The 23,557-nt window shown below is 44.7% G+C and overlaps 1 protein-coding gene across 8 annotated transcripts in view; it reads right to left on the bottom strand.

The window, feature by feature from the left end:
• Positions 1-23,557, bottom strand: part of LOC102447345 (phosphatidylinositol 3,4,5-trisphosphate 3-phosphatase TPTE2) — a 79,220-nt gene that overhangs the window by 6,958 nt on the left and 48,705 nt on the right. For 7 of the 8 annotated variants that reach the window (XM_025185582.3, XM_025185583.3, XM_075919107.2 and 4 more), the window contains 9 exons: positions 18,433-18,532; positions 16,402-16,465; positions 14,160-14,224; positions 13,481-13,541; positions 11,826-11,907; positions 9,930-10,018; positions 7,050-7,111; positions 5,363-5,443; positions 3,569-3,674 (listed from right to left, as the gene is read on the bottom strand). In XM_025185582.3, the coding sequence (XP_025041367.3) occupies positions 3,569-3,674; positions 5,363-5,443; positions 7,050-7,111; positions 9,930-10,018; positions 11,826-11,907; positions 13,481-13,541; positions 14,160-14,224; positions 16,402-16,465; positions 18,433-18,532 (710 nt within the window). Of the gene's footprint in view, positions 1-3,568; positions 3,675-5,362; positions 5,444-7,049; positions 7,112-9,929; positions 10,019-11,825; positions 11,908-13,480; positions 13,542-14,159; positions 14,225-16,401; positions 16,466-18,432; positions 18,533-21,415; positions 21,512-23,557 lie in introns of all 8 variants that reach the window. The other variant, XM_089775491.1, reaches the window with a different exon arrangement.

Raw genomic sequence — 23,557 nt, 5'->3', positions numbered from 1 at the left:
ACGCAAGAAAATCTTGCGCAAGAAAACATCCACACTGCCATGTGGGAGATGAGCTTTTGCGCAAGAGCATCCGTGGCAGTGTAGACGCTCTTGCGCAAGAAAGCTATGATGGCCATTTTAGCCATAGGGCTTTCTTGTGCAATAAATCCCTGCTGAGCATCCACACTGCCCTCTTGCGCAAGAGGGCTTACACCTGTTTTAAAAAGAAAAAAAGAGCGTAGCTCTTGTGCAAGAAGCCCTCTTACCACGCCGTACTGTAAATTTCCTTGCACAAGAGCAGGCAGGCAGGGTGGTTGCTCTGCGGATTCTTGCACAAGTATGGCCATACTTGTGCAAGAAGCTGCGAGTGCAGACATAGCCTGTGTGATTTGGAGAAGACTGAGATCTTGGAAGGCAGCCTGGATGAAGGAGAAAGGGAAGTTATTAGGTATTGCTTCTGCTGCTATCATGGCTTCAGCCTCTAGCACCCTCTGCCTCTCACCTGCAGGCTTCTGTGGGATGGGAAAGTAGCACTCTCCTGGGAAGTGGGGTGTGGCAGACCAAGGAGGAAAGCCCTGTGAGCTGCCATCCTGTTCTCAACATCCCCTCTACTGCCTGGCAGGCCCCTTATCATGCCCATCTACAAACAGCATGAGTCCAGATGCTCCCCTGAGAATTCTGTACCTGCTGTACAGTGGCCACTTTGATGCATATCTTTGGCCTTGCACAGAACATATTTCCATTGTCAGAGAGACCTTTGCTGTATGTTAACAGATTAGGTTTTAGGCTCCACAGTATCTCCTGTAATGCGTGCCCTTGTAACTTTGTTACAATGGGAACAGCTTGGAGCTTGCTTCATACTCCTTTGGCTCCAGCAGCGGTGTGGCTTGCACAAAGCCACAAGCAAAAACTGACAAAAGACATGTTTAAGAAACAAATGGAATGGAAGCATATAGTACTGGAGGAGATGCGATCAGAACAGGACAGGATAGGCTAGCATGCAGGGAACTGCAAAGAAGCACCAGGAGAATATCTGTGTCCTTGACTGCTATGATGGAGCACCTGGCAGCATTCCCAGAAAGTAACTCTCTCTCCCCCCCCCCCCCCCCCCCCAGTGCTGCAGCCTTCACCACAAGACACCAGGGAAGGGAGAGGGAGAGGGAGAAGAAGAGCACTCAAGGGCAGCCTCACATTCATGCTCCAGGACCTTGTGAGGCAAAAAAGAAACACTCCTGTATTTGATTTTTCCCCACCCTTTGGGTCCCACCACAAACTCCTTTTCTGTCCCTGCTGTCCTCCCTAAATAAACACACACACACACACACACACACACACAAAGCCACACAGACACATGGCCTCTGAACAACAGTCTCTTTATTGCTTGTACTGCAGGAGTTGGGTTGGGAATTACCACTGAATGAAGGGGCACCTTGTTGAGAGCTTGCAAGACTCTCAGAACTGGCCATTCATAAAACTATCTTAAAACCTCTGACTTGCACTGCCCTGTGCTCTCATCATCACCCTCGTGCCTGGCTGCTCAAAGTCTCTGGCAAGGCACTCTGCCTCAACCCTCCACCCTGCTAGATAAGTTTCCCCCTTGCTCCCAAAGATTATAGAGCACACAGGCTGCCCCCAACAAAGGGAATGTTGTGTTCACTGAGGTCCAACCTAGTCAGAAGACTCCTAAACCTTCCCTTTAATGCCCAAAAGGGCATTCAACCATCGTTCTAGACTGTGCAAGTGCATAGTTGAACTGTTCCTTACTGTGATCCAGGCTGCCCGTGTATGGCTTCATGAGCCACAGGAGCAATGGGGGGCGGGGGTCACTAAAGATCACTATTGGCATTTCCATCTCTGATTCTGATCTTCCCATACCTGCAGCACTATGCAGCCCCACCAGTCTGGGGAAAGAGTTCCAGCTTGCAGCTTTCTGAAGAGGCAGGAGTTCCTAAAGATGTGCGCATCATGCACCTTTCACAGACATCAACATGGGGCAGTAGGAAATGGCTCTTGTGATCCACGAGCCCATGCAGCACCACTGAGAAGTACCTTTTGCCATTAATGTACTCCTTGGCAAGGTGGTTAGGTGCCAAGGTGGGGACGTGTGTTTATTGCCTCACTGCAGTTAGGAAACTGCACTGCAACAAAGCCCGCCATTGTGGCATCCACGTTTCCCAGAGTCACTACCTTCCATAGTAGAATAGTATTGATTGCTTTGGCTACTTGTATAACAGCAGCCCCTATTGCAGATTTCCAACTGACTAGTAGCTGTCTGGCATTGCAAACTTCCATAGAACAGTTGCCACTTGCTTCTCCACTGTCAGAGTGGGTTTCATTCAGGCATCCCTGGCACTTCAGCAAAATGCAGGACTATGTGGCACTTCAGGGCAAGGGAAAGTTTTGCAGACACTGCTGATCATCCCATACCTGCAGCACTATGAGGTCCCTCCAGTCTGTGCTTGTCCAAGGCAGTATAACACCTGTTCTGGTGCAGTCAATAGGATCAAATGCTGGCTGCATTTCAGTTCCATGGCACCCTGAGATTCCTCTTAGTCCTCCTTCTGAAGTGACGTGCATACACTCTTCACACTCCACCATTAGGCACATCAAATTAGACAGACATCACCCTCTATGTTTTAATGCACAATGGGTTCTATTGGAGGGGGAAGGGGTGTGCCACACACACACACACACACACACACACACACCCACCCACCCCCCCTGTGGCATCTGTGCAGGTAACCGGGGACAGAAAGGGCATGAAAAGACAGTTTACGCCCTCCCCCTTAAGATAAATAGGAAACAGGCACATTATGGGACACGGACCACACAAACCCAGAACCTGCTGAAGTTTTGGTCCCAGCATGGACTGGGAGCATAACCCAACATTCAAAGCAGCACAGGCACTATGGCTACCCACAGTCAGCAGTCTCCCTACTGGGGACACACTATTTTGAACTGCATTGATTTCTTGTGCACAGTGGAGACATGGACCTTCAACTTTAGAAAATTGGGTGGTAAGAAATCAACCACAATAAAATGCAACCTTATCTCTTAGGTGGACCCAAGATTTTAGGTGCCCACCCATAGAAACTTTAGTGTTTGCCTTCTCTCATGTCAGACTCAGAAGCATGCTTAAAAGCATTTGATTCATGCCAGATATTTCACTGTCATTTATCTGCAAAAATTCTAGTTCCTGAATACATGCATCTCCATCTCCCGCCCCCATCTCATTCTAATGCCAGTTGGAGGGAATAAGCATTACTGAAAAAACCCAGCAGAAAGAACCTATTTTAAAAAGGGCACAGTCACAGAAGATGTTCCTTTTGCCTGCAACTGAGTTACAAAGTCCTTGAGTTTACATTTATATAGAATTTCATAGTGTTTTACCTGGCCTCCATGAAACAGCAAAGCACCTCTCACCACTGAGATCTGTGCTTATTCTAGTAATTCTGACCCCAGTAAGATTTCTTTACAAATACAGCATGTGTTACATTCAATATATAGAGTTGAAACAAGTGACTTGGGGAACATTTCAAAAATGGGTAAAAGACTAAAGACCATTCACATAATTTGTATTAATTCTTACCATTAATAGAGTAGATTTTGATGTTCTTTATTTTGAGTTCTCTCTCTGGTGGGAGTGTCAAGTTATATTTGTTCTTCAGGATCTCATAATACCCAACATACCGACTCTGCAATGAAAAATAAAAGATGCCTATGTTAAATATGGTCCTCACCACATTTGGTACATATTGACCCTGTTACTTTCAGTGACTGATGAATGAGAAGAGACTGATGAATGAGCTAAAGGACAGGAATTTACATATTTTTAATCCCATTTCCTCTATAGTATGGGTTCCCAAACTGGGGGGGGGGAGCATGCAGGAATTCCGGGGAGGGGGGGCACAAGGTGACTCAGCCCCCATCAATCTCCTTGCTATTTTTGTTTTTCCAGCCCAGTCAGTTCCTCCTCCCCCCCCCCCCCAACAAGTTTTGTTGCTGGGGGAGGGGGGGACGCGGCGTGAGCGTTTCTCAAAAGTCAAAAAGGGGGCATGATGCTGAAAAGTTTGGGAACCACTGCTCTATAGTTTTGCTCTGTGTGCACTCTTCAGGAAGTAGTTTAGTCTGTCAGTTTCCTATATCCCATCTATAAAAAAGCATTAACACTGCTCTGATAGGGCGTTAAGTGGGTGTTGAGTAACTGGTCTGCAGTCTTTTGATGAAAGTACCCTTTTCTCAGATCTGAGTTTGAAAAGACAGCTTATTGTCTGCTCTTCCTGGAAGGCCCTCTCTCAATTTCACTTCACTTATTTTGAGCAAAGAAAAAAAAATTACAAGGGCCTTCCTTCTAGATGAGAAGCTGGAAAGGCCAAAAAACAAAAACAAAAACAAAAAAAGACCACCCTTCCTATTCCATTCTTCCAAATGGTATTTTTCTTTAAATCCTCTTTTTGGGCGCAGTTTTGAGTTCATCCGGTTGAGGACAAAAATAAAAATCAAATTTAAACACACGACTTTGAAAAACAGAAGCCATATCCTGCCCCTCAGACAGCTCTAGTTCTGAGCATCATTTGTTCAACATTTTGTTAATACTAAGGTGCTAGGTACTGAACTTTTTTAAAGTCTGTATCTTTCCCCCCTCCCTCCTGTGAGGGAGCAGAGAAATGACCTGGTGTCTCAGAGGATAAAGAAACCCTCTGAGCCCAGCTAGCTCTACCCTGCTTTCCCTGCAACCAATGCCAGGCCTGCAGGGGGAAGAAAAGGAAGGAGCCTGGCTCAGGTTGGAGCTGACTAGTGAGAAGGCAGGAGCCTGGTTCAGCAGTCTCAGGGCACGAGCCAGAGCCTGTCCACTCACTTGATCCCCTGGATGCTAAGCCTCCCCATGGCCCTCTGGGAAAAAGGGGCAAACCTATATTGAGAAGCCCCAACTAAGGGGACTCTGGACTCTTGGGGCTATGCCCCAAATTTAAGGAGTTGGACAGAGTGATTTGGAGTTTCTGGTCCAGGAACACAAGGGGAAAGGGGAGTGCTGCCTTCCTGTCCCCTCCCCTCTCCCACCTTTTGCCTGCCTACTCAGTGACCTAGCCACTAGGCTACACAGCCACCAGGACCCCAGGGTCAAATGCCCACTTCCACATTTGTTGGTGCTACAGGAGAAGGAAATTTCTCCAAAGATGTGGGCCATCCTAGTAAAGGAAAGTCATTCAATTAAAATTGTGTTTATGAAGACATACAGCACACAAAATCTGGAATGTCAATTGAACTATGGAAAAAACCCACACATACCCCTCAGTTTTGCTTTTTCCATCCATTACACAGTGGATTTTGATATGTTTTCTTGTCTACAATCCGTCTCCCACAATTCAGTTTAGGCTCTCACCTGAGATGGTGTTTCAACTCCTTGAAATTTGGAACTCATACTTTTATCTGTTCTCCTCTCCCCAAAATAGTCCAAGCTCTCCTACATATAAAAAGATTCATAATATTAAATGAATTAACAGGACAAATTTTGCAGCTTGCTCACAATGAAGTTTGTATACTACAATTACAACAAAAAATTAACAAAAATCAGATGTAAACAGTGGTTATCGGTTTTGAAAGTTCCAACCAATGTTTGAAAGCAGCTTTGGAAGTTAGTGATTTGGTAGCGGAAACACAAGGACTAGTCCATCCTTATTGTGACAGGCCATTTCAAGGTGGACAAAAATTTGCTAGTCAGAAAGTGACAGTATTTAAGTGGCTTTACCAGAGCAACAATTAGACAATATCTGAGATTTTAACTTGTTAGAAACTTTACACTCCCAGTCTGTTTCCACCATTCAAAGAAGAACTCAGACACTCTAGAAAGCCACACCAGATGTGATTCCAGAGATCACTATCAAACAATTTTTGAAGTTCTTTTCTGAAGTTTCATGTAACAATTTAGACATTCAAGCTAATTGGAAAGAAGTCCACAAGTTACCATGTAAAAAGAGTTAATTCAGTACATCTATCTTGATGATCCTCATACAGATGCATGTTCAGAGATACTTTTTTGTTCTCCATACATTAGGGCCACAAATCGAGCTGTGCTGCATTACAGCAGCAGCAGCAGCAGCAGCAGCAGCGGATCTGCTTTTAATTATGAGACTTGCCACTCTTAGTGTTAGTTCATTTTCACCCTTGGCTCCTGGTTTTGCTTTCTTTGTCGAACAGCAAGTTTAAAGAAAGGTATGCTTCCACCTTCCAAAAACTGGGGCGTAGAGACCACAGAGGTCCAGGTCTCTGAAGAGATGTGCATCCACAATAGAAACCAGTCTGGTAGGTGCAGGCAAACAGGGAATTAAATTAAAGGGGAAGCTGGGACATGTTAAGATTTGATACTAAACTTCAAGACAGCCTTGTTTCAGAGTAAGATATTGGGATTAAATACCTACTTAATGGATTTTAAAGTGGAAGGATTTTTTTAAGTCATTCTGAAGGCACGTGCTTTCATTGATGATATCATTCCAGTCCTTCTTGACTGCTTTATTCCATCCCCTCAACTTATAAACATTAACCATATGACCAACCAAAGGCAAAGTCTTTTAAGAGCAGCTTACACTTTATGTGTAAAGGGCCTCTAGTTAACACACACAGGGTAAGTACACTGTACAGTTAATATACTACAGAGATTTTTTCAAAAAAAGTGGCTTTGAAAAAAAATCTTCACCCTAGACTGCCGCCATGTTCTGTCAACAGTAAATCGAAAGAATGAGGCAGTTTTGTCGACTGTGGAAAACCTCATTTTACAAGGAATAAAGCCTTTTTTCGAAAGTGCTCTTTCCAAAAAAGGTGCTATGTAATGCAAACTGTGCTTTTTCAAAAGAGTATCCAGACTGCCTGGGTGCTCTTTTCAAACAAGCAGCTTGCTTTTTTGAAAGTACTGATTGTAGTCTAGACACTTTTTTGAAAGAGCATATAGTCTAGACGTAGCCTTAGATGCCTCTTCTGGTGCCTATCATGCTATTAAAAAAAATAAATAAATAAAACCACACACCACCACAAACCACAAACTAAAACAGCTAATATCAGTTTTTTCCTGGTACCTTTGCACTCTCAAACTGGTCACTGTCAATGAGCCAAGTACAAATCATTGTTCCAGTCCTGCCTGTAGCAGAAACAAAAAAAACAAGAAATACCAAAGCTATAGCAAGTACAGTTATCATGCTATTTTGAGAAGTTCAGTTTACATACTTATGTGGCCTCTGTTCAGAGTAGACTATAAAGTACACCTTTAGACAAGATCCATTACTGCTGAACTTAAAATGAGATGTCCTTTTGCAAAGCATAAACTTAAACCAGTGTTTCTCAAACTGTAGATCCCGAACAGCTGGGGAGGGTGGGTGGGTGGGTGGGGGGGGGGTGTCACTAGTTTGAGAACCCCTGACTTAAACAAATGGTCTGGTAGCACTTTAGACTATAAAGGGCTGCCAGACAATTTGTTGTTTAAGTTTATCCTGTACAGACTAACTTGGCTACCCCCTGAAGCTTCTTTTGCAAACCAGTTTCTACAGGTCTCTTTTCCTAGTTTCTCTAACTTATTCCTTTGAAGAGAATATTCTCCTACAAGTCCTCTCTGCAGCTTTACCATAGCAAGATGGCTAGCACTTTTTTCAAGAGCCCCATATTTTATTTGATATCACACCTCAAAACTGCAAGATTACACATACTTGGCTAAGCACCCTTGCCTCAGTAGCACAGATTCTCCAGAGTTGTACTTGTGTTACTGAGAGTTTCTTCTCCACAGGGATGTCCTGAGAAAGGGAAAACTACCAACATGAAGCAGGCACACAGGCCACCACATTAAAACCAATACTGTTAACAAAGGTATGTCAGATTTTCAGAATGCCAAGCACCTAGAAGCTCACCGATTTCCAGGAGAGCTAATAGGTGCTCAGTTATTTTGAGCCATTTATCCTTTGAGATCCTTAATTTTAGGCATACTATTTTCAACAATTTTGCCTGAAGTTCTGCTCGAGAAATTCAAATACAAGCTAATAGACAAGAGACCTTCCATATGCAGACAATCGAATGGAGGAAGCATGTGTCTAGCAGCAAACAGGGAATGGGTACAAAGGAAAGATCTGGGTTCTATACTTGGTAACTCAGCAGCAGCAAGCCTCTCTGCTTGGCTGTGTCTACACTGGCATGAATTTCTGGAAATGCTTAAAATGGAATACTATTCAGTTTTCAGTTTTTCCGGAAAAGGAGCATCTACATTGGCAGGCTGCTTTTCCGGAAGAGCGTCTGTGGCCAATGTAGACGCGCTTTTCTGGAAAAGAGCCCCGATCGCCATTTTCACGATCGGGGCTTTTTTCCAGAAAAGACTACTGGGCTGTCTACACTGGCCCTTTTCCGGAACAGTGTTCCGGAATAAGGACTTATGCCCGAGCGGGAGCAGAATAGTTTTTCCGGAATAGTGGCTGATTTTGTACAGTAGAGCGTCGTTGCTTTTCCAGAAATTCAAGGGCCAGTGTAGACAGCTCGCAGCTTATTCCAGAAAAGCGGCTGATTTTCCGGAATAAGTGGCCCAGTGTAGATACAGCCCTTCAGTCTTCACTTTGGAGGGGGGGTGGGGGGTGGGGGGGGGGAAGAACTGATAGTCTCAGTGTTTGATTCTAGTATAAAAGTTTTCTAAACAAGTACCCTAGTTGCTTAAGTCCTATTTTTAAAAGTGATGTAAGTGCTGGAGCTAAGGGTGCTGCAGCACCTCCTGGCTTGAAGTAGTTTCCACTATATATAGGATTTGCAGTTTGGTTCAATGGCTGTAAGCACTACTGTGATTCAAATTGTTTTAGAAGCTTTGGCTGATAGTGAAGGTATATTTAGGCCACAGAGAAGCCTGCTATAGATTTTAGAAGCCTGGCCTGATAACACAAACAATTCTACTTCTGTTTATATTGTTATGTTTGAGAAATTGCAGAATCAGTTTTATGAGGAGAAAAAATAACCAGAAAGGTTGGGGGGGGGGGGGGGGAGAAGGAGGGCAGGGTAGTGATTTGAACTAACACAAAACCTGTAACTTTGGGGGAGAGGAGGGAAAATGGGAGGAGAGGTAACATGGAAAATAAGACATACATAGGGTTGCCAGATGTCCATTATTGACCTGGACAGTCCAGTATTTTTGCCTCCTGTCTGGTAAAAAAAATTCAGAAAATATTGGACACCTACAATGTCCAGTATTTTCTGATTTTTTTTTTTTTCCCTGCCCAGCCCTGAGGCCTCTCCCGCTTACCTGGTTCTGTAGGGAAGCGGTCTTCTGGTTCTGGGAAAAACTTCAAAGGCTTTTCTTAAAGGGGCCGTTCTGTTTTTTTTTTTTTTTTTTTTTTAAAGCTTAATAATTCTCGGGGTCCTTTTTTTGCTCAACAACTTTGGTCTCCCAGAATTTTTTCCCTGGTGCTTTTGTGGGGGTGGAGGGTAAGGAGTGGAATGGTGGGTGGGGAGGGGGGTGTTCGGTATTTTTAGTTAAACCATCTGGCAACCCTAGACATACATCTAGGATAACAGAACAAAGTTATAAATAAGCACATTGAAGCTGTACTGTCCAGAGCTAGAGGTAACTGAGGAGATTGATTTCTTATTAGCTTCCCCACTTATTTGGGCAAAACTTAGCAAGTGATTGTCCTAATACTTGTTAGGCCCATCTGTGATTAAATCAGTCTCAGTCCAACAGAGTGCTTTTTAAAATGTTACCCTCTGTAAAGGTTTAAGAGCTTCTGATTAAAGATATACAAAGTGCAAAGTAGTTAACATGCCTGTTACTTGACTGGATAGAAGTCCGAACTATCCCATGAGTAAATTATATTTGCATCAGAATCTGCAATTTAATCAGGTAATAAATGAATGTATTTTAAACCTCAAACTTCATCCCACTTTAGCTGATAGGTTTTCCAACACCTTCTTTACTACAGAACTTGTCCTCTTACCTTTGCCTCCTTTACAGTGAATTGCTATGATATTCTTTTCATCCTGTTTCATCCACTCACGCACATTGGCAGTAAATTTCAGCATGTCCCTAGTTAAAAGCATATGAATTACTGCTAAATCAGAACTTGGTTTATGCCTAGTACAGGAAGTCCCCAATTTACGGAACAGGTTGTGTTCCAAAAGTTTGCTTTTAACTCAGTTTGGAATTCTGATAGCATTTTTCCCATTGAAACAACATTGTACATGGTGCTTGGGTTCCCAGGCTAGCCCATAAAAGCCTATTTAACCCATAAAGTAGCTGAAATACTTAATATTTGCAATAAAAGATACTATTGCAATAGTAGTACAGGCAGTCCCTGGGTTACTGCCAAGATAGAGACTGTAGGTTTGTTCTTAAGTTGAATTTGTATGCAAGTCGGAACTGGCGTCCAGATTCAGCCGCTGCTGAAACTGATCAGCAGCTGATTCCAGGAAGCCCGGGGCAGAGCAACTGTGCCTCAGGCTTCCTGTAGTCAGCGCTGGTCAGTTTCAGCAACGGCTGACTTGGGGACGTCTGGGGCAGAGCAGCTGGGGTGCTGCTGGGTTGCTCCAGTAGCACCGCTCCTCGGCGCTACTGGACCAACCCGGCAGTACCCCAGCTGCTCTGCCCCAGGAGTCCTGATTCAGCTGCTGCTGAAACTGACCAGCAGCGGCTGAATCAGGACTCCTGGGGCAGAGCAGTTGGGGTGCTGCCGGGTTGGTCCAGTAGTGCCCGGAGCAGCGCTGCGGGACCAACCGGCAGCGCCCCAACTGCTCTGCCCCAGGGTCCACAACAAAAGCCTGGTCTTCTGGGGGGGGGGGCACACTAGCTGCGCCCCCCCCCAGCAGACCAGGGACACAGGGAGCAAAGCGGCAGCGGGGGGGGGGGGGGGGGAGAGAGAGGGTACCTCGCCTCTGAGGCTTTGCTCTGGCGCCGCACCGCTTTGCTCCCGGTGCCCCTGGTTTGCTGGAGACGGTCCCCAGCAGACCAGGGGCACTGGGAGCAAACCCACAGCCGCGGCGGGGTCCCCGCGCTTCTGCGGGTTTGCTCCCAATGCCCCTGGTCTGCTGGGGACAGTCCCCAGCAGACCAGGGGCACCGGGAGCAGCTTTTCTCGCCCTGGAGTTCGAGGTGGCTGACCGCTGCCTGTGAGCTCTGGGGCGAGAAAGTCCCGTTCGTAAGTGCGGATCCGACATAAGTCGGATCCGCGTAAGTCGGGGACTGCCTGTACTTAAAACAGAAAACCAATAAAATTGACTAAATATTTGTGTGTTTAACCTTGAATGTTGGTGCTTGAGGAAAGGCAGGTTTAATTACAGAAGGTAGGTGATGATTCTGAAGGACACTTCTGGGCATCTCCTAGCCATCCCATGGGTGCTGCACCAACTCCTGCAGCCAACCCCATCCCCCAACTGTCCCCCCCATTGGCTTCACCCAGGTCCTGCTCATCAGGAAGTGGTGAGTAGCATGAGCACGGGCTCCAGGACTCCAGAGGAGCAGGGAGCAGCTGTGACATTGATGGGGAAATCACCACTTCTCTTCAGCCACTGCCTGTGCATGGCAGCCCCCTGCTCCTCTGGAGTCCTCCTTCTCACTGTCTCCTGGTGAGCAAGAGCTAGGTGCTGCCAGCAAGGGGGTTAGTGGCCAGAGGATAGAGTTGGCCACTGGAGCCATGTGGGGGAGGGAGAGGGTGATGATGCTGGCCATAGTCCTCTGACCAGTGCTCATGCTGCTCCCTGCCACCTGCACCTTGTGCCTGGTCCTCTGAGGCTGCAGATGAGCCTTACAAATATCCATACATATGAATAAGTCAGATGTTTGTAACTCAAGGAGTTCCTGTATTGTTATTGGGCTGAAGAAATCCTAGCCTGACTTACTGTAGGCTGGGGACATTGTGGTCATCAATGAAGACTCTCTCTACCCTGTAATGGAAGTACACAGGGTCATAACCTTTTTCACCTACAAAAAAAAAAAAAAGTTTCAGATTAAGCTAGTTTAGAGTTTTAGTAAATTACCCGTACATGTATAAATTATGCCAGTAGTCAAGCCATTTTTCTAGGTTTTGAGGATGTTGTCATAACAGGTGAGACTATTGGAGAGAGACAGTGGGAATCTATTCATTCAATAGAACTAACTGCCATCAATAGCAATCGTGTTCTGTGTGAGGTCAGTTTTCAGAGCCATGACCCTTTTAGCTTGATTTCCCCATTTCTGACTGGTTGGCTGAACTGATGTTGGCTTGTGATCTGATTGGGGGGGGGGGGGGGGGGAGTCATGTACACACACACTTTGGCCAAGTGGCTAGCCAAAATTTAAAGTTTGAGGGTTATTCCAATTAGGTATCTCTTTGATGCAATCTTGGGGCACATCTACACAGCAGGGCAAAAAAGTTGAATTAAGCTATGCACGTCAGCTACATCAATTGCATAGCTGAAGTCAAAATAGCTTAATTCAGCTTTTGGTGCCATCTATGAGGGATGTTAAAGACTAATCAACTAGCTGATTCTCTCTCCTCCCCCTCCCCCATCAGCTGTGCTGTGTGGCATGCATGGAGCCCAGGGTCAGCTGAATCTGGGTTCTAGGGAAAAGCTGTGCTGGAGCCTGGGATCAGCTGGGCAGACCCCAGCTCTGCATGGCATTTCAAAGCAGCAGTGCAGCATGGAGCTCGGGGTCAGCGGGGGATTTCAAAGCAGGCACCTGTTTGCAGCCCAGAGTCAGCAGGGCTTCCCGCTGGCCCTGGGATGCACACTGAGTTCTGCATTCCTAATTTGAAATGTAGGACAGCCCCAGCAGAAGGAGGAATGCGGAAGTGCCTATTGACCAGTCGATGGAAATTCCATCTACTAGCCAATTAACCGATCGTTAACATCCTTAGTCTACACAGCAGGTAGTCAAAGGAAGAACACACTTCTGTTAACTTCCTTTATTCCTTATGAAATGAGGGTTACGAATCAGAGTAAGAAGTCCTCCATCTTGATTTTATTTTGAAATAATGGCTTGTGGTGTAGATGCACTTTTGGTTTCAGAATGTCAGTTGTTCTGAAATAATGCTGCTGTATAGATATACCCTTGTTTATTTGCAAAAAATGTACACTAAGGCCTGCTTCCCTGAATGCAGGAGGATCAAACAATGGAAGGCAGTGGTCTGTCAATTCCAAGCTCCTCTGACCAAAGTGCTCCCACAGACACCCTGCCAGTGTTTATCAGTCTTCCTGCTTTTTAGCTGTTTGACTCCATGCTGTGAACTGTGACAAGCCCTCAGACACATCGCTTCCATCAAGTTAATCCCCAGATGCCACTTTAATTATCAGTGTCTAAAGATATAGCCTCTATTGCTTTGGCTATAACTTTACCATGAACGAGAACAGAGGCTGAGGGCAGCACTAGGAGCTGGGGGATGCTCCCTCAGCATTTAATTGTTCTCTCATTTAGCCTGAATGAAGGAGGCTATTATGCCAGCTTCAATGATATCCCACACACTTTGTGGGACATACCCAACCTTAGGATAACAGTAGCTAAATAGATAACTTACTGCAAAGGTTATAGATTTTATAATGATCTTTATGTTTTGTATCCAAGAATCTTGCAACTTCCTTAAAGACAGACAAAACATTTGTTAAACACCAAACATTTGCATTTACATTAGTTATTCCTCAATGCCACTGCCCTTATCCAAGAAGGTGACTAGTCACAATAAACCATAGGAGGAGAAACTGAACTATTCCTATCTAGCTAATGAGCCAACCTGATATCAATTTTTATACACCTACACAGTTCCTAAACTGATTCAGTGAAATTTCAAGTGATCATTTATTATTCTTCTATATTTGAGAGACAATAGCCTCATCTAGTCAGTCACCATTTAACACAACCTGGACAGAGAAAAGTGATCATCTCAAGAAGGCTTTAATAGAGAGTGAAAATGAGGGTTTCCTCCAGACACTGCCACAACAAATTCCACAGTTAGATGGCAGATCAAGGACAAGATGGAGAGAGACTACACCCTCAATTTTTATGCTTGTGTCATCTGGACATAAACCCACTAAGTACTGGCCTCAGATTTCAAGATTTTTTTCCCTGGAGACCATCAGAGACTAGTTTAGTCATTCGCAGTATGGTCCATACTGGGAAAAGGAATTCGAAGTAGAATACAGATTCAATGCTGTTAAGTTTGGAGTTACATGCAAGAGGGATTTTAGGAGTTGATTTACCTTTATAGGATTCCTATAGAAAGACTGCTTCCCAGATGATGGAAATGACATTGCAATAATACGCTCTATGGAGGGAAAAAGTTGTTAAGTTCACAGGAATTAGAAACTAGACAGTGGAGGATGAATCTGAAAGAACTATTACACACTGTTAAAAAAGACAAATAAAGCTATCAAAAACACTGTCATTGAGTGAAAGTGCAATGGTTCTGAACAATTAGAGATCACCCCACAAACAAGTCATAATATAACAAGAGAGTAGCATAGGTTTTAATATTTCAGTTTAAATTACAAATACATTTCTGTTAGTGTACTATCTTCATTGTTACAGGATATATATCAAATTAACAGCCCTGCAATAATGATAGTCTACATCAGAGGTTCCCAAACTTTGACAGGGGACCAGTAAATCCATTCATGAACTTTTGGAGGACAAGTAACAATCAATCATTTGCATATTCATTAAGCAAATGATGAATATTAAAATAAGTTGTTTCTGGTCCTCCCAAAGCTTTTGGTACAGTCACCCACAATATTCTTGTCAGCAAGTTAAGGGAATATGGATTGGATAAATGGACTGTAAGATGGATAGAAAGCTGGCTAGATCAGGGTTTCCCAAACTTTTTACTTTAGTTGGAACCCAGATTTTTTTAGTACTGTTTTTTGCAGCCCAAAAATATAAACACATTAAAAAAAATGAAAAATGAATAAATTTTCAGTGTTTCACCCAGCTGCATCCTCCACCCAGCCTGGGCCAGGGCTTGGGGGACCTGGTGCTGCATGAGCACTCCAGGACGTGGGAGCAGGAGCAGACCGAGGTTAGGGTAGCTGTCTAGGAGGCAGGCTGCAAGGAGGGGTAGAGTTGCCAGGTGTCCGGTTTTGTACTGGTCAATCTGGTATTTGTGGGTTTTGTCTGAGAAACAAATTACCAGACATAAAATGTCTAGTATTTTCTAATTAGGTAAGTTTTATTATAATCAGGTGTATCAGTCCTTAGCTGCGAACTGCCTGGATAGTAGATGTGCTCGCTGCCTGAGTGTGTCTACCTGCCAGGCAGTTCGCAACTACTCAAGGGAAGTTAAGAGGGAGGGGGTCAAATGGAATCCCCAGGCAGACTCACTCCTCTGCCAGGGTCTGTAGGGTGCACGTGCCCAGGTCAGTCCCACTTCCCCCTCCGCCCCCCTTCTCCTCCCGATCGCCCAGTCAAGCCCTGCTGCCCCCATCCATCCCTGCTTCCGGAAGCCAGTTCCCCCCCACCTCCCACCAATCTCCCCCGGTTAGCCCTGCTCCCCCATTAGCCCCCCCCGTCCAGCCCTGCTTCCCGCAGCTGGTTCTCCCATCCTCTTCCTCCTGTTGTCCCCTGGTCAGCCCCCCGAATCCAGCCCTGGTGCCGCTGCCTGCCCTCCACGATTTCTGCTGGACAGCGCCACTGACTCCAACCCTGCTTCTGCTGGCCGCTCGCCCCCTCCCCCCATCTCCACAGGGCAGCCCTGCTACCCCTAGCCCTGCTTCCACTGGCCACCCACCTGCCTGCCCTGATCTTCACGGGATAGCCCCGCTGCCCCCAACCCTTCTTCCCGGCGGCCAATTCTCCCTTCGCCCCACCGCCACCTCCTCCTCCCAGCCCACCCTGCTCTGCTCCCTTACCAGCAGCCACGCTGAGGCCCGGTATTTTTTTTCCCCCTCGCAGCCTAGTATTGGGCCGTGGCCCATAGTTTGGGAAACGCTGTTCTAAATCAATAACTAAAATTTCTTCTGTCAGCACGTTCTATACAGTAAGAGCTGCTCAAGACAAATTAATTAGTAGTTATAGGATTTCTACATATAGGTGTGTGGGAGACAATTAGTTGATTTGAACTAAAATTAAGAGTAAGTGAGGTAATTTCGGCAAATTAAAGACATTGGAAAAAATTGTTTGAGCTGAAATAAAAGTCCGTTTGGGCATTTTTAAACAAAAGCAATGGAAAATAAAGGCTAGATTCACAAGGACTGTGTTGGGGCAAAGGGGCAGTACGGTGACTATGGCCTGTGGTCAAGGCACTCTCCTGTGATGTGGTTCACATCCTTGCTCCCTAGTGAATCTAACTGAAGTTTCCATTTTCTTCACTTCAACCAAAACAATTTGATAAACACATTTATGAACCCTTTTTCCACCCAAATATACATTGAGTAAAAAGCTTCAGTTTAATAGTTTCACCAAGCTTGAATTTGGGAATAACCAACAGTTCTCTAAAATTATACAAACCAGTAACATAAGTGAGGTCCAGGTCAAAGCCATCTTTCGTATAGCGCCTTTTGTTTTCCGAGACCTGTCAGCCAAAAAAGAATGAATGAGTTAAAAGGATAGTCAATGGAACCATAAGATTTAGCAAGCATCAAAGAAAGTGATTAGTGAAATAGTCCAGATTGTTACTGTTTCTCCAAGTAACTAAGCTAAGTGGCAGAGCCTCACTTCCCCTGGAGTAGAGAAGGGAAGATGGCTAATGGCTTTACTGTATACAATGTCAGGAAACTGCTTGTACACTAGGGAGTTATGCTGGCATAGCAACGTCTATATATGCTCTCTAGTGTAGACATAGCCTCTCCCCAGACACCATTAGCTAGGCCACAAAAACACTGTGTTGACAAAACCGCCAATGTAGATGCAACTATGCCAGCATAGCTAGGTCACTAGAGTATCTCTCCCACCCCCAATCCAACCTGTATGAACATAATCTTAAACTTCTACACTGGTTTACACTTTAACAAGTGGCTCGCACTAGGTAACTCAGCAGCAGAATTCACACAAATTTAGAAGTGAAACTGCATTTTAGTCCAATTTCAGGCTCAAGAATTACTTCAGTGAGTAGCCAGAAACAGCTGGTGGAGAAATGTAACAGGGAGAAGATCTTTGATGCATCTTCACTAATTGCTAAATTAGTACTACTCCCATGTCTGCCTTCAAGGGAGAAAGATTAGATGAATGCTAACGGTTACTTTTGTTTTAAGAAAGGATTCTAGGGAATTATTTAACTCTTACTGGGATGGAGATGGTAAGGAAATGCAGTACCTCGCTTAAGATGTTGTAGTGTGGTTGAGTTGTAAGGGACAAGTTTCCCCACTCCCTTGTACGTTTACTCCATGTAAACTAGCTATATAAATACTTTGGAGTGTCTCCATTACTTTATCTGTACTTAACAGACAAGATGCTGAGGGAGTATTGATTCTATTCCCTAAAAACCCAAAATTCCATGTGCACGTCAAATTACCTTAAATTAAGAATCCTAGCAAGGGGAGGGGAAAAGGAGGATGCAAGCTATTGGGTAAGCTGCGTCTAGACATGATGAAGTGAAGCTTCTAAGAAACGCAAAGTTGAAGGCACAGTTTATGTCCACATAATATGTACGATAATAATTCAAGATTTTGCTTCTAATTTCATTGTGCCACTCATTTCTAGATTCATGGGATATAGCAAATTTTCTTCCATCTGCTATATATTAGAGGGAGTGTAGTTGTGAGTGAGTCCTTGAGAGCAAGGACCACCAAGTTTGGTATGCAGCAGCTTCCTCTTACTACTTAAGCATGGTAAGGGTTTGGCTGTGCCAGGACAATGGGATGCTCCTGGAATTTGATAGTTTTCCTAACACAGGAAGGAAGGGGACTGCTAGCAGAAACAGTTATACTGTATAATGATCCCACTGCGCTCCCCCCTTCCCCTCTTCGTCCCCCCCCAAGGCCAGCATGGCTCCCAACCCTGACTCCTGCCCCTTCACATCCCCAGCCCCCTTCCTTGAAGGACCTGAGCAAAGCTGAGTAAATCTTTTAATATAAAATAAAGTTGAAGCAGAAAGTGGAAGGATAAAATTGCATACTTGTAATTCCATAACTACCTGATGCCTCAGTACCACTATCATACTGCTGTAGTGGGATTATGGAGTTTTAGAAGACAGGACCCTGGACTGAAAGGGTGGAAACGCTTCTCAGTACAGAAATGGTTCTCAACCTGCCTAATGCCCTAACTCAGTACCTGATCCTATCAATAATTGAAACAGATTGCTTTAGTAGCAGAATCCTATTACTATCTTGCAGTTCAGACTATTTTAGAATGAGAACTGTGTAGTGTGAGGGGAGGGAAACCAGAGAGCAAGAGTAAACCAAGACAAACATATGAAAAGGAGGAAAACAGAAGATGGAACAAGTGAAAATTCTTATTACTAAGTAGCCACTTTAAGCGCATGAGGAGAGTCTGAAAGCCACAATAGCACCTTCAGACAAGTTTGCATGAAGCTTAACTTACCATTCTCCTGGTCACCTTTTCTAGTTGTTTCTTTTGTGAGGCCAGGCGAAGTATTCTCATCAGAATGATAATTCTCAATGCTCGAAGGACAATAACCATTCTAGCAAAGAAAGGAAGAAGTCAGCTTTGCCACAGAATAGACCTGGGCAGAAGACAAATTGTTTTTCCAGAAACAGATTAAAATTTTGTATTATTCTAAATTATAAAAGCAAGCATTTCAAACAATTCAAAAAATTGTTTGGGTCTAAACACTTTGATTTGATAACTTCCAGATGTTATTTTGATTTCAACATTCCCTTTAAACTTGAAGTGTTCTGTCTTCTGAAATTCCAACTGTTAGAATTTGATAGTCAAAATGCTTTTCCCATCCTCCTGCCTCACCCCCCAGAGCATGTGTGTCAAAATACCAAAAAAAAAAACCCACCACAGTTACAAAACTGCTTTATGCACAGTAGTGAAGCAATGAAAACACTATCTCCTTAGGTGAATTCCTAGTTGGTTTCATTTTAAGGCTGGTCAGAAAACTTGCAATTAATTTGCTTTCTGACCAGCCTTAAAATGAAACCAACTAGGAATTCACCTAAGGAGATAGTGTTTTCATTGCTTCACTACTGTGCATAATGATGTTGCCAGCAAACAGTCTCACCCTATACCATAGCAAATGTAAGATCGCCCTAGTATTAACCAAGCCATAAAACTCCAAATATTCTTATATCCCAGTTTTTGATATCCATAGTATACAAAGTCACTGTACTCATTTGAGTATGTTAATGGATCTTGGTGTTGAGAACACATTAAGATCAAAATATGCACCTTTTGCTCCTTGCATAAAATACTACACATCTATGGAGTAAGAGGTTCAGGAAAATGGAGCAATTCTGGAGTCCAACATGTAATTTTTCATCCATTTCAGTTAGAGAGGATAATGAATTCTTAGAAGTTAAACGTTAATTGTTTTAAATGGTGAAAGAACGTTCTGATGACTCAAGTGGTTTTAAGGAAACAGGTTACTGTTTAGAAGGGCTACCTTAAGCTATGTAGATGTGCCCAAGTTAGCTCTGATTGAGCTAGCTAAACAGCAATGTAGCCAAAGCAGCATAGACTAGCTCACGGAGTATGTACCAGGATTCCAGGCAGGATTGCAATAAGGCCCTAGCTCATGCAACATGGCCATTTTAGTGATCTAGCTCCGTCAAGGCAAGCCCAGGTATGGCTTCACAAGCTCTGAAGAGATTACCTAGAGCAGGGTTTCTCAAATGCAACCACTGGGGGTGGTAGAAGCAGAGCAGAAGTCCCTCCTCCTCTCTGTTGCTTCTGGATGTATTATCTTAGTGTTGGTTGCTGGTGCCAGTAGGTGGAGTCCTATCCTTCCCACACCCCACCTCCAGAGGCACCTGGGGCAGAAGGCTAGCAGAGCAGGCAGCTGGTGAGCCCCCCCCCCCCCCCCCAATCTTCCTGGGGCAGTGGGGCTCAGGCTTTAGTCTGGGATGTAGGGCAGCATGTTCTGGTTGTGGGGCTTTGGGCTCCAACTATGGAAAGGCAGGCCCCAGGCCCTGGCCCCAAAACTTTGGCCTTTGTCCCCAGGCCCTATCCTCTGGTATGTCTGAAGCCTCTGGCCCTCTGCTACCGCTTCCCACCCACCCAGACCTTAACTGGCCTCCTGGTTTGCCCCAGGCTGCGAAAAATCATATTTGCACATTTGTTAATATCACAAGGCTTACTAGCAGGCAATAAATAAATTACAATGAATTGGACATGTGCTTCTGCACATCTATTTGGTTTTCCTAAAGCTAATTAAGCATTTTAGAAAAAGTATAAAAGCAGCTATCAGCAAAAGTTGGTAGCCACACTGAGGCCACCAAATAATTTGTCCTGAGAACCCCAGACTTAGAATACAGAGTACTCACTTTATGAAGGACATGGGACTGCTCTGTATTAAATTTAGGATTGTCTGATTACAGTAAGAAGTTCTATTTGGCTATTTGGAGTCAAGTCCAAAGACTTGAAAAAACTAGCAGGAAATGAAGCACTGACTAAAGATAAGCCCTGGAGGGCAAGAAAAGGGACAGAACGTTTCAGGATCATTAAGACTGAACTAGTAACTGGAAGTCTACCTGCCTTGGCTCCAGCATAGTTCCTTGACTTTTGTTCAGGGCTGGGAACCTAAACATGTCAGAAGGACGCCAGAGGCCTTGTCTATGAGAGCAGTTTTGCTGGTACAGCTACGTTGCAAACCCTCCAGGTGTAGATGTAGTTTAAATCAGCATAAAAACTGACTTGTGACCAAAAGGACTTCTATGCCAACCTAGGTTTACACTAGGGATTATATTGACAGAGTTATCTTCATTAACAAAACTGCATCCTTACTGGACACAGCTTTGTCAGAGAAAGTGAGAGAAGTAATATCTTATTGGATCACATTCTGGTAGGGGTGCTCTGTGGCTCTAACTTTTCTTTTACCAATAGAAGTTGGTCCAATAAGAGATATTACCTCACCCATCTGGTCTCATCTCTTGGGATTGATGCAGGAATAGCTACACTACACAGCTATTTCAATTAAGTTTTACAAGTAGACCAGCACTAATCAGGTGAAGTATCTTTCTGGGAGTGGGAAAGTCAGTTATCCAGGGCTGGTGGGAGAAACAGGTTAACAAAAAAAAAGCTCTGCAAAAAGCTTGAAGATGGGCCTAGTTTGCTAACATAGGGAGAGAAACATTAAGCTCTTGAGAAGTAGTTCTCAAACTGCAGGTCAGGACCCCATTTTAAAATGGGATTTCCAGGGCTAGCTTAGACTTGTTGGGGAGCCCAGACCAAAGCCCAAGGGCTCCTGCCCCACCTCCCTTCCTGGGGTCATTTAGTAATCTGTCATCAGAAAGGAGTGATGGTGCCATGTAGTTTGAGAACCCCCTGCTTTAGAGTGCTATAGACTTTTCTATTGTTTTAAAATCCTTATTCTTACACTAGAGGTGTTCAGTTACGATACCTTGTTTTGGAAAAGGCTGCATGGTCACTTTGTACGTACCACTGGTCACAGCTCCCGAAGGCCAGAATTGCAGATAATGAATCTATGTTGGGCCTGCTGAAGTAATCACTGTTAGTGCATAGAGGGTCTATAACCCAAGGACCTGATTTTAGATTATTTCTACACTACAGAGCCAATGGTGGCATAAGTATGTTGATATAGCCCCCAGTGGATAAGAAAAATAGTTTTACATAAGCTATGTCTATGCTACAGAGCAGCGATGGGCAACCTAGAACTAGGTAGTTCTGCAAACTGCACTTGTGTACCTAGGATTTGTGGAGTGTGCTGACAATCGTAGTAGTGCTTTGACTGGATACAGAAGGAACGCATGGCTCTCCCAGTCAATGCTGTATACAATAAGCTTGCTTCTCACTTCATGCGTATGTCACTTTCACACAAGTAGGGAAAAAAACCCACACAGATGGAATCCAGCAGAATTTGGCAACCCTGTACATGGACAATGGTAAACAAAATGTCTCACAGGCCACCCATCGAACCCTCAATAGGCAGCATGCATCCCATAAGACTACAAATCGCCTACCACTGGTGCAAAACCTGTGCCACCATAGTCCACTAGTACAGATACAGCATGGGCCAACAGGCATTTCTGCCACCGTAAGATCGTAATTTGGGGAGATATTAGCGGAGACAACAGAAGTGTTTCATCAGCATATCTGCATTTACACTGGGAGTTTTGATGGCAGCGCATGTTGGTCAGGCAAGTTCCCCCCGCCCAACACACACCACACCTGACAAATGTAGTTATGTTGGTATATACTTTAAGGCTATGTCTACACTGCCCCGTTTTGCGCAAAAAAAGTGTGCAAATGAGGTGAAGCGTGGAATATCACTGCCTCATTTGCATAATTAATGAGGCTCCGTTTTTGTGCAAAAGCCTCTTGCACAAAAAGGAGCTATCTACATGGTCCTTTTTGCGCAGAAACTCCCTCATGCGCAAGAGCCGTTCTTCCTTTAAAAGAAAAAAAAGCAGAAGAACAGCTCTTGCGCATGAGGGAGTTTCTGCGCAAAAGGGACCACGTAGATAGCTCCTTTTTGTACAAAAGCCTCTTGCACAAAAATGGAGCCGCATTAATTATGCACGAGGCACAGCGATATTCCACACTTCACCTCATTTGTATATATTTTGTGCGAAACGGGAGCAGTGTAGACATAGCCTAAGTCTAGAGCAGTGGCTCCCAACCTTTGAGCATACAGACCCCTTTTCAATCTGTTAAAATCAGGGGAGCGTCAGGAAGCAGTGGCCAGCACATCCCTTGGCCCGTACTGCTCTTTCAGTTCCCACCCGTTCCATCCCATCTACAGAGGATACGTGAGGGGCTCTCAAGGCCAAAGACAGCTCCTGCCCCAGCACTTCACCCTTGGCCAGGCATGGAGCCCTGAGAGAGAAAAAGATAAAGGAAAAAGCAAGGATCAGGCCCACTGCAGGGCTGAGAGGGGGGAGAGGGCTGGAGCATAAACAGCAGCGCAGTTGGTGGTGGGAAGACGGATGGTGCCTCCTGGGATATCAAGATCCCTTCTCAAGGGCTGGAGACAGCATGTGTGCAGAAGTGAAAGGTGAGCCCTGGGTGAAAATCGTCTGGCGGAAAATCCCAGTCCTGCAGTGGGCACAACCCTTACTTTTCTTTACCTTCCCTTAACTTTCTGCTGACCCTCTACAGTACCACTGCAGACCCCCAGGGGTCCACAGACCACAAGTTGGGAACCATTGGTCTAGAGCAAACCTAAGAGTGGGGGAATTATAGGATTTCATCTTGAGAGGTACAAGTCCAAGTTTGTCACCTGTGGGGTTGCTCTCAGACACCCTGCTGCTCCCTCCTCCCACAAGAGCCATAGTATAGCCAGCTTTGTAACATGAGGACTTGTTTGGAGACCATAGGTTGAAATTCAGTCATCCAAGGGATTTGGACACCAATTCTCAAAGTTAAATAATCTTAACCCTCTGCCCCAAAACAGTCAATTTAAATTGCAAATGAGTAGTCGATAAGGGCTGCTTCACCTCTGAAGTTTGGCAGGGCTTTTGCTACACTTCAAAGGCGTAAACACTGTGGGAGCATGGGGCCAGCAGGGGACTCAAACAGTCCC

Source organism: Pelodiscus sinensis, chromosome 1 (genome assembly GCF_052426305.1).
Source record: "Pelodiscus sinensis isolate ZL-2025 chromosome 1, ASM5242630v1, whole genome shotgun sequence".
Taxonomy (NCBI): Eukaryota; Metazoa; Chordata; order Testudines; family Trionychidae; genus Pelodiscus; species Pelodiscus sinensis.
The sequence above is the reverse complement of the archived record's forward strand: the minus strand, read 5'-3'. Positions and strand labels throughout refer to the sequence as shown.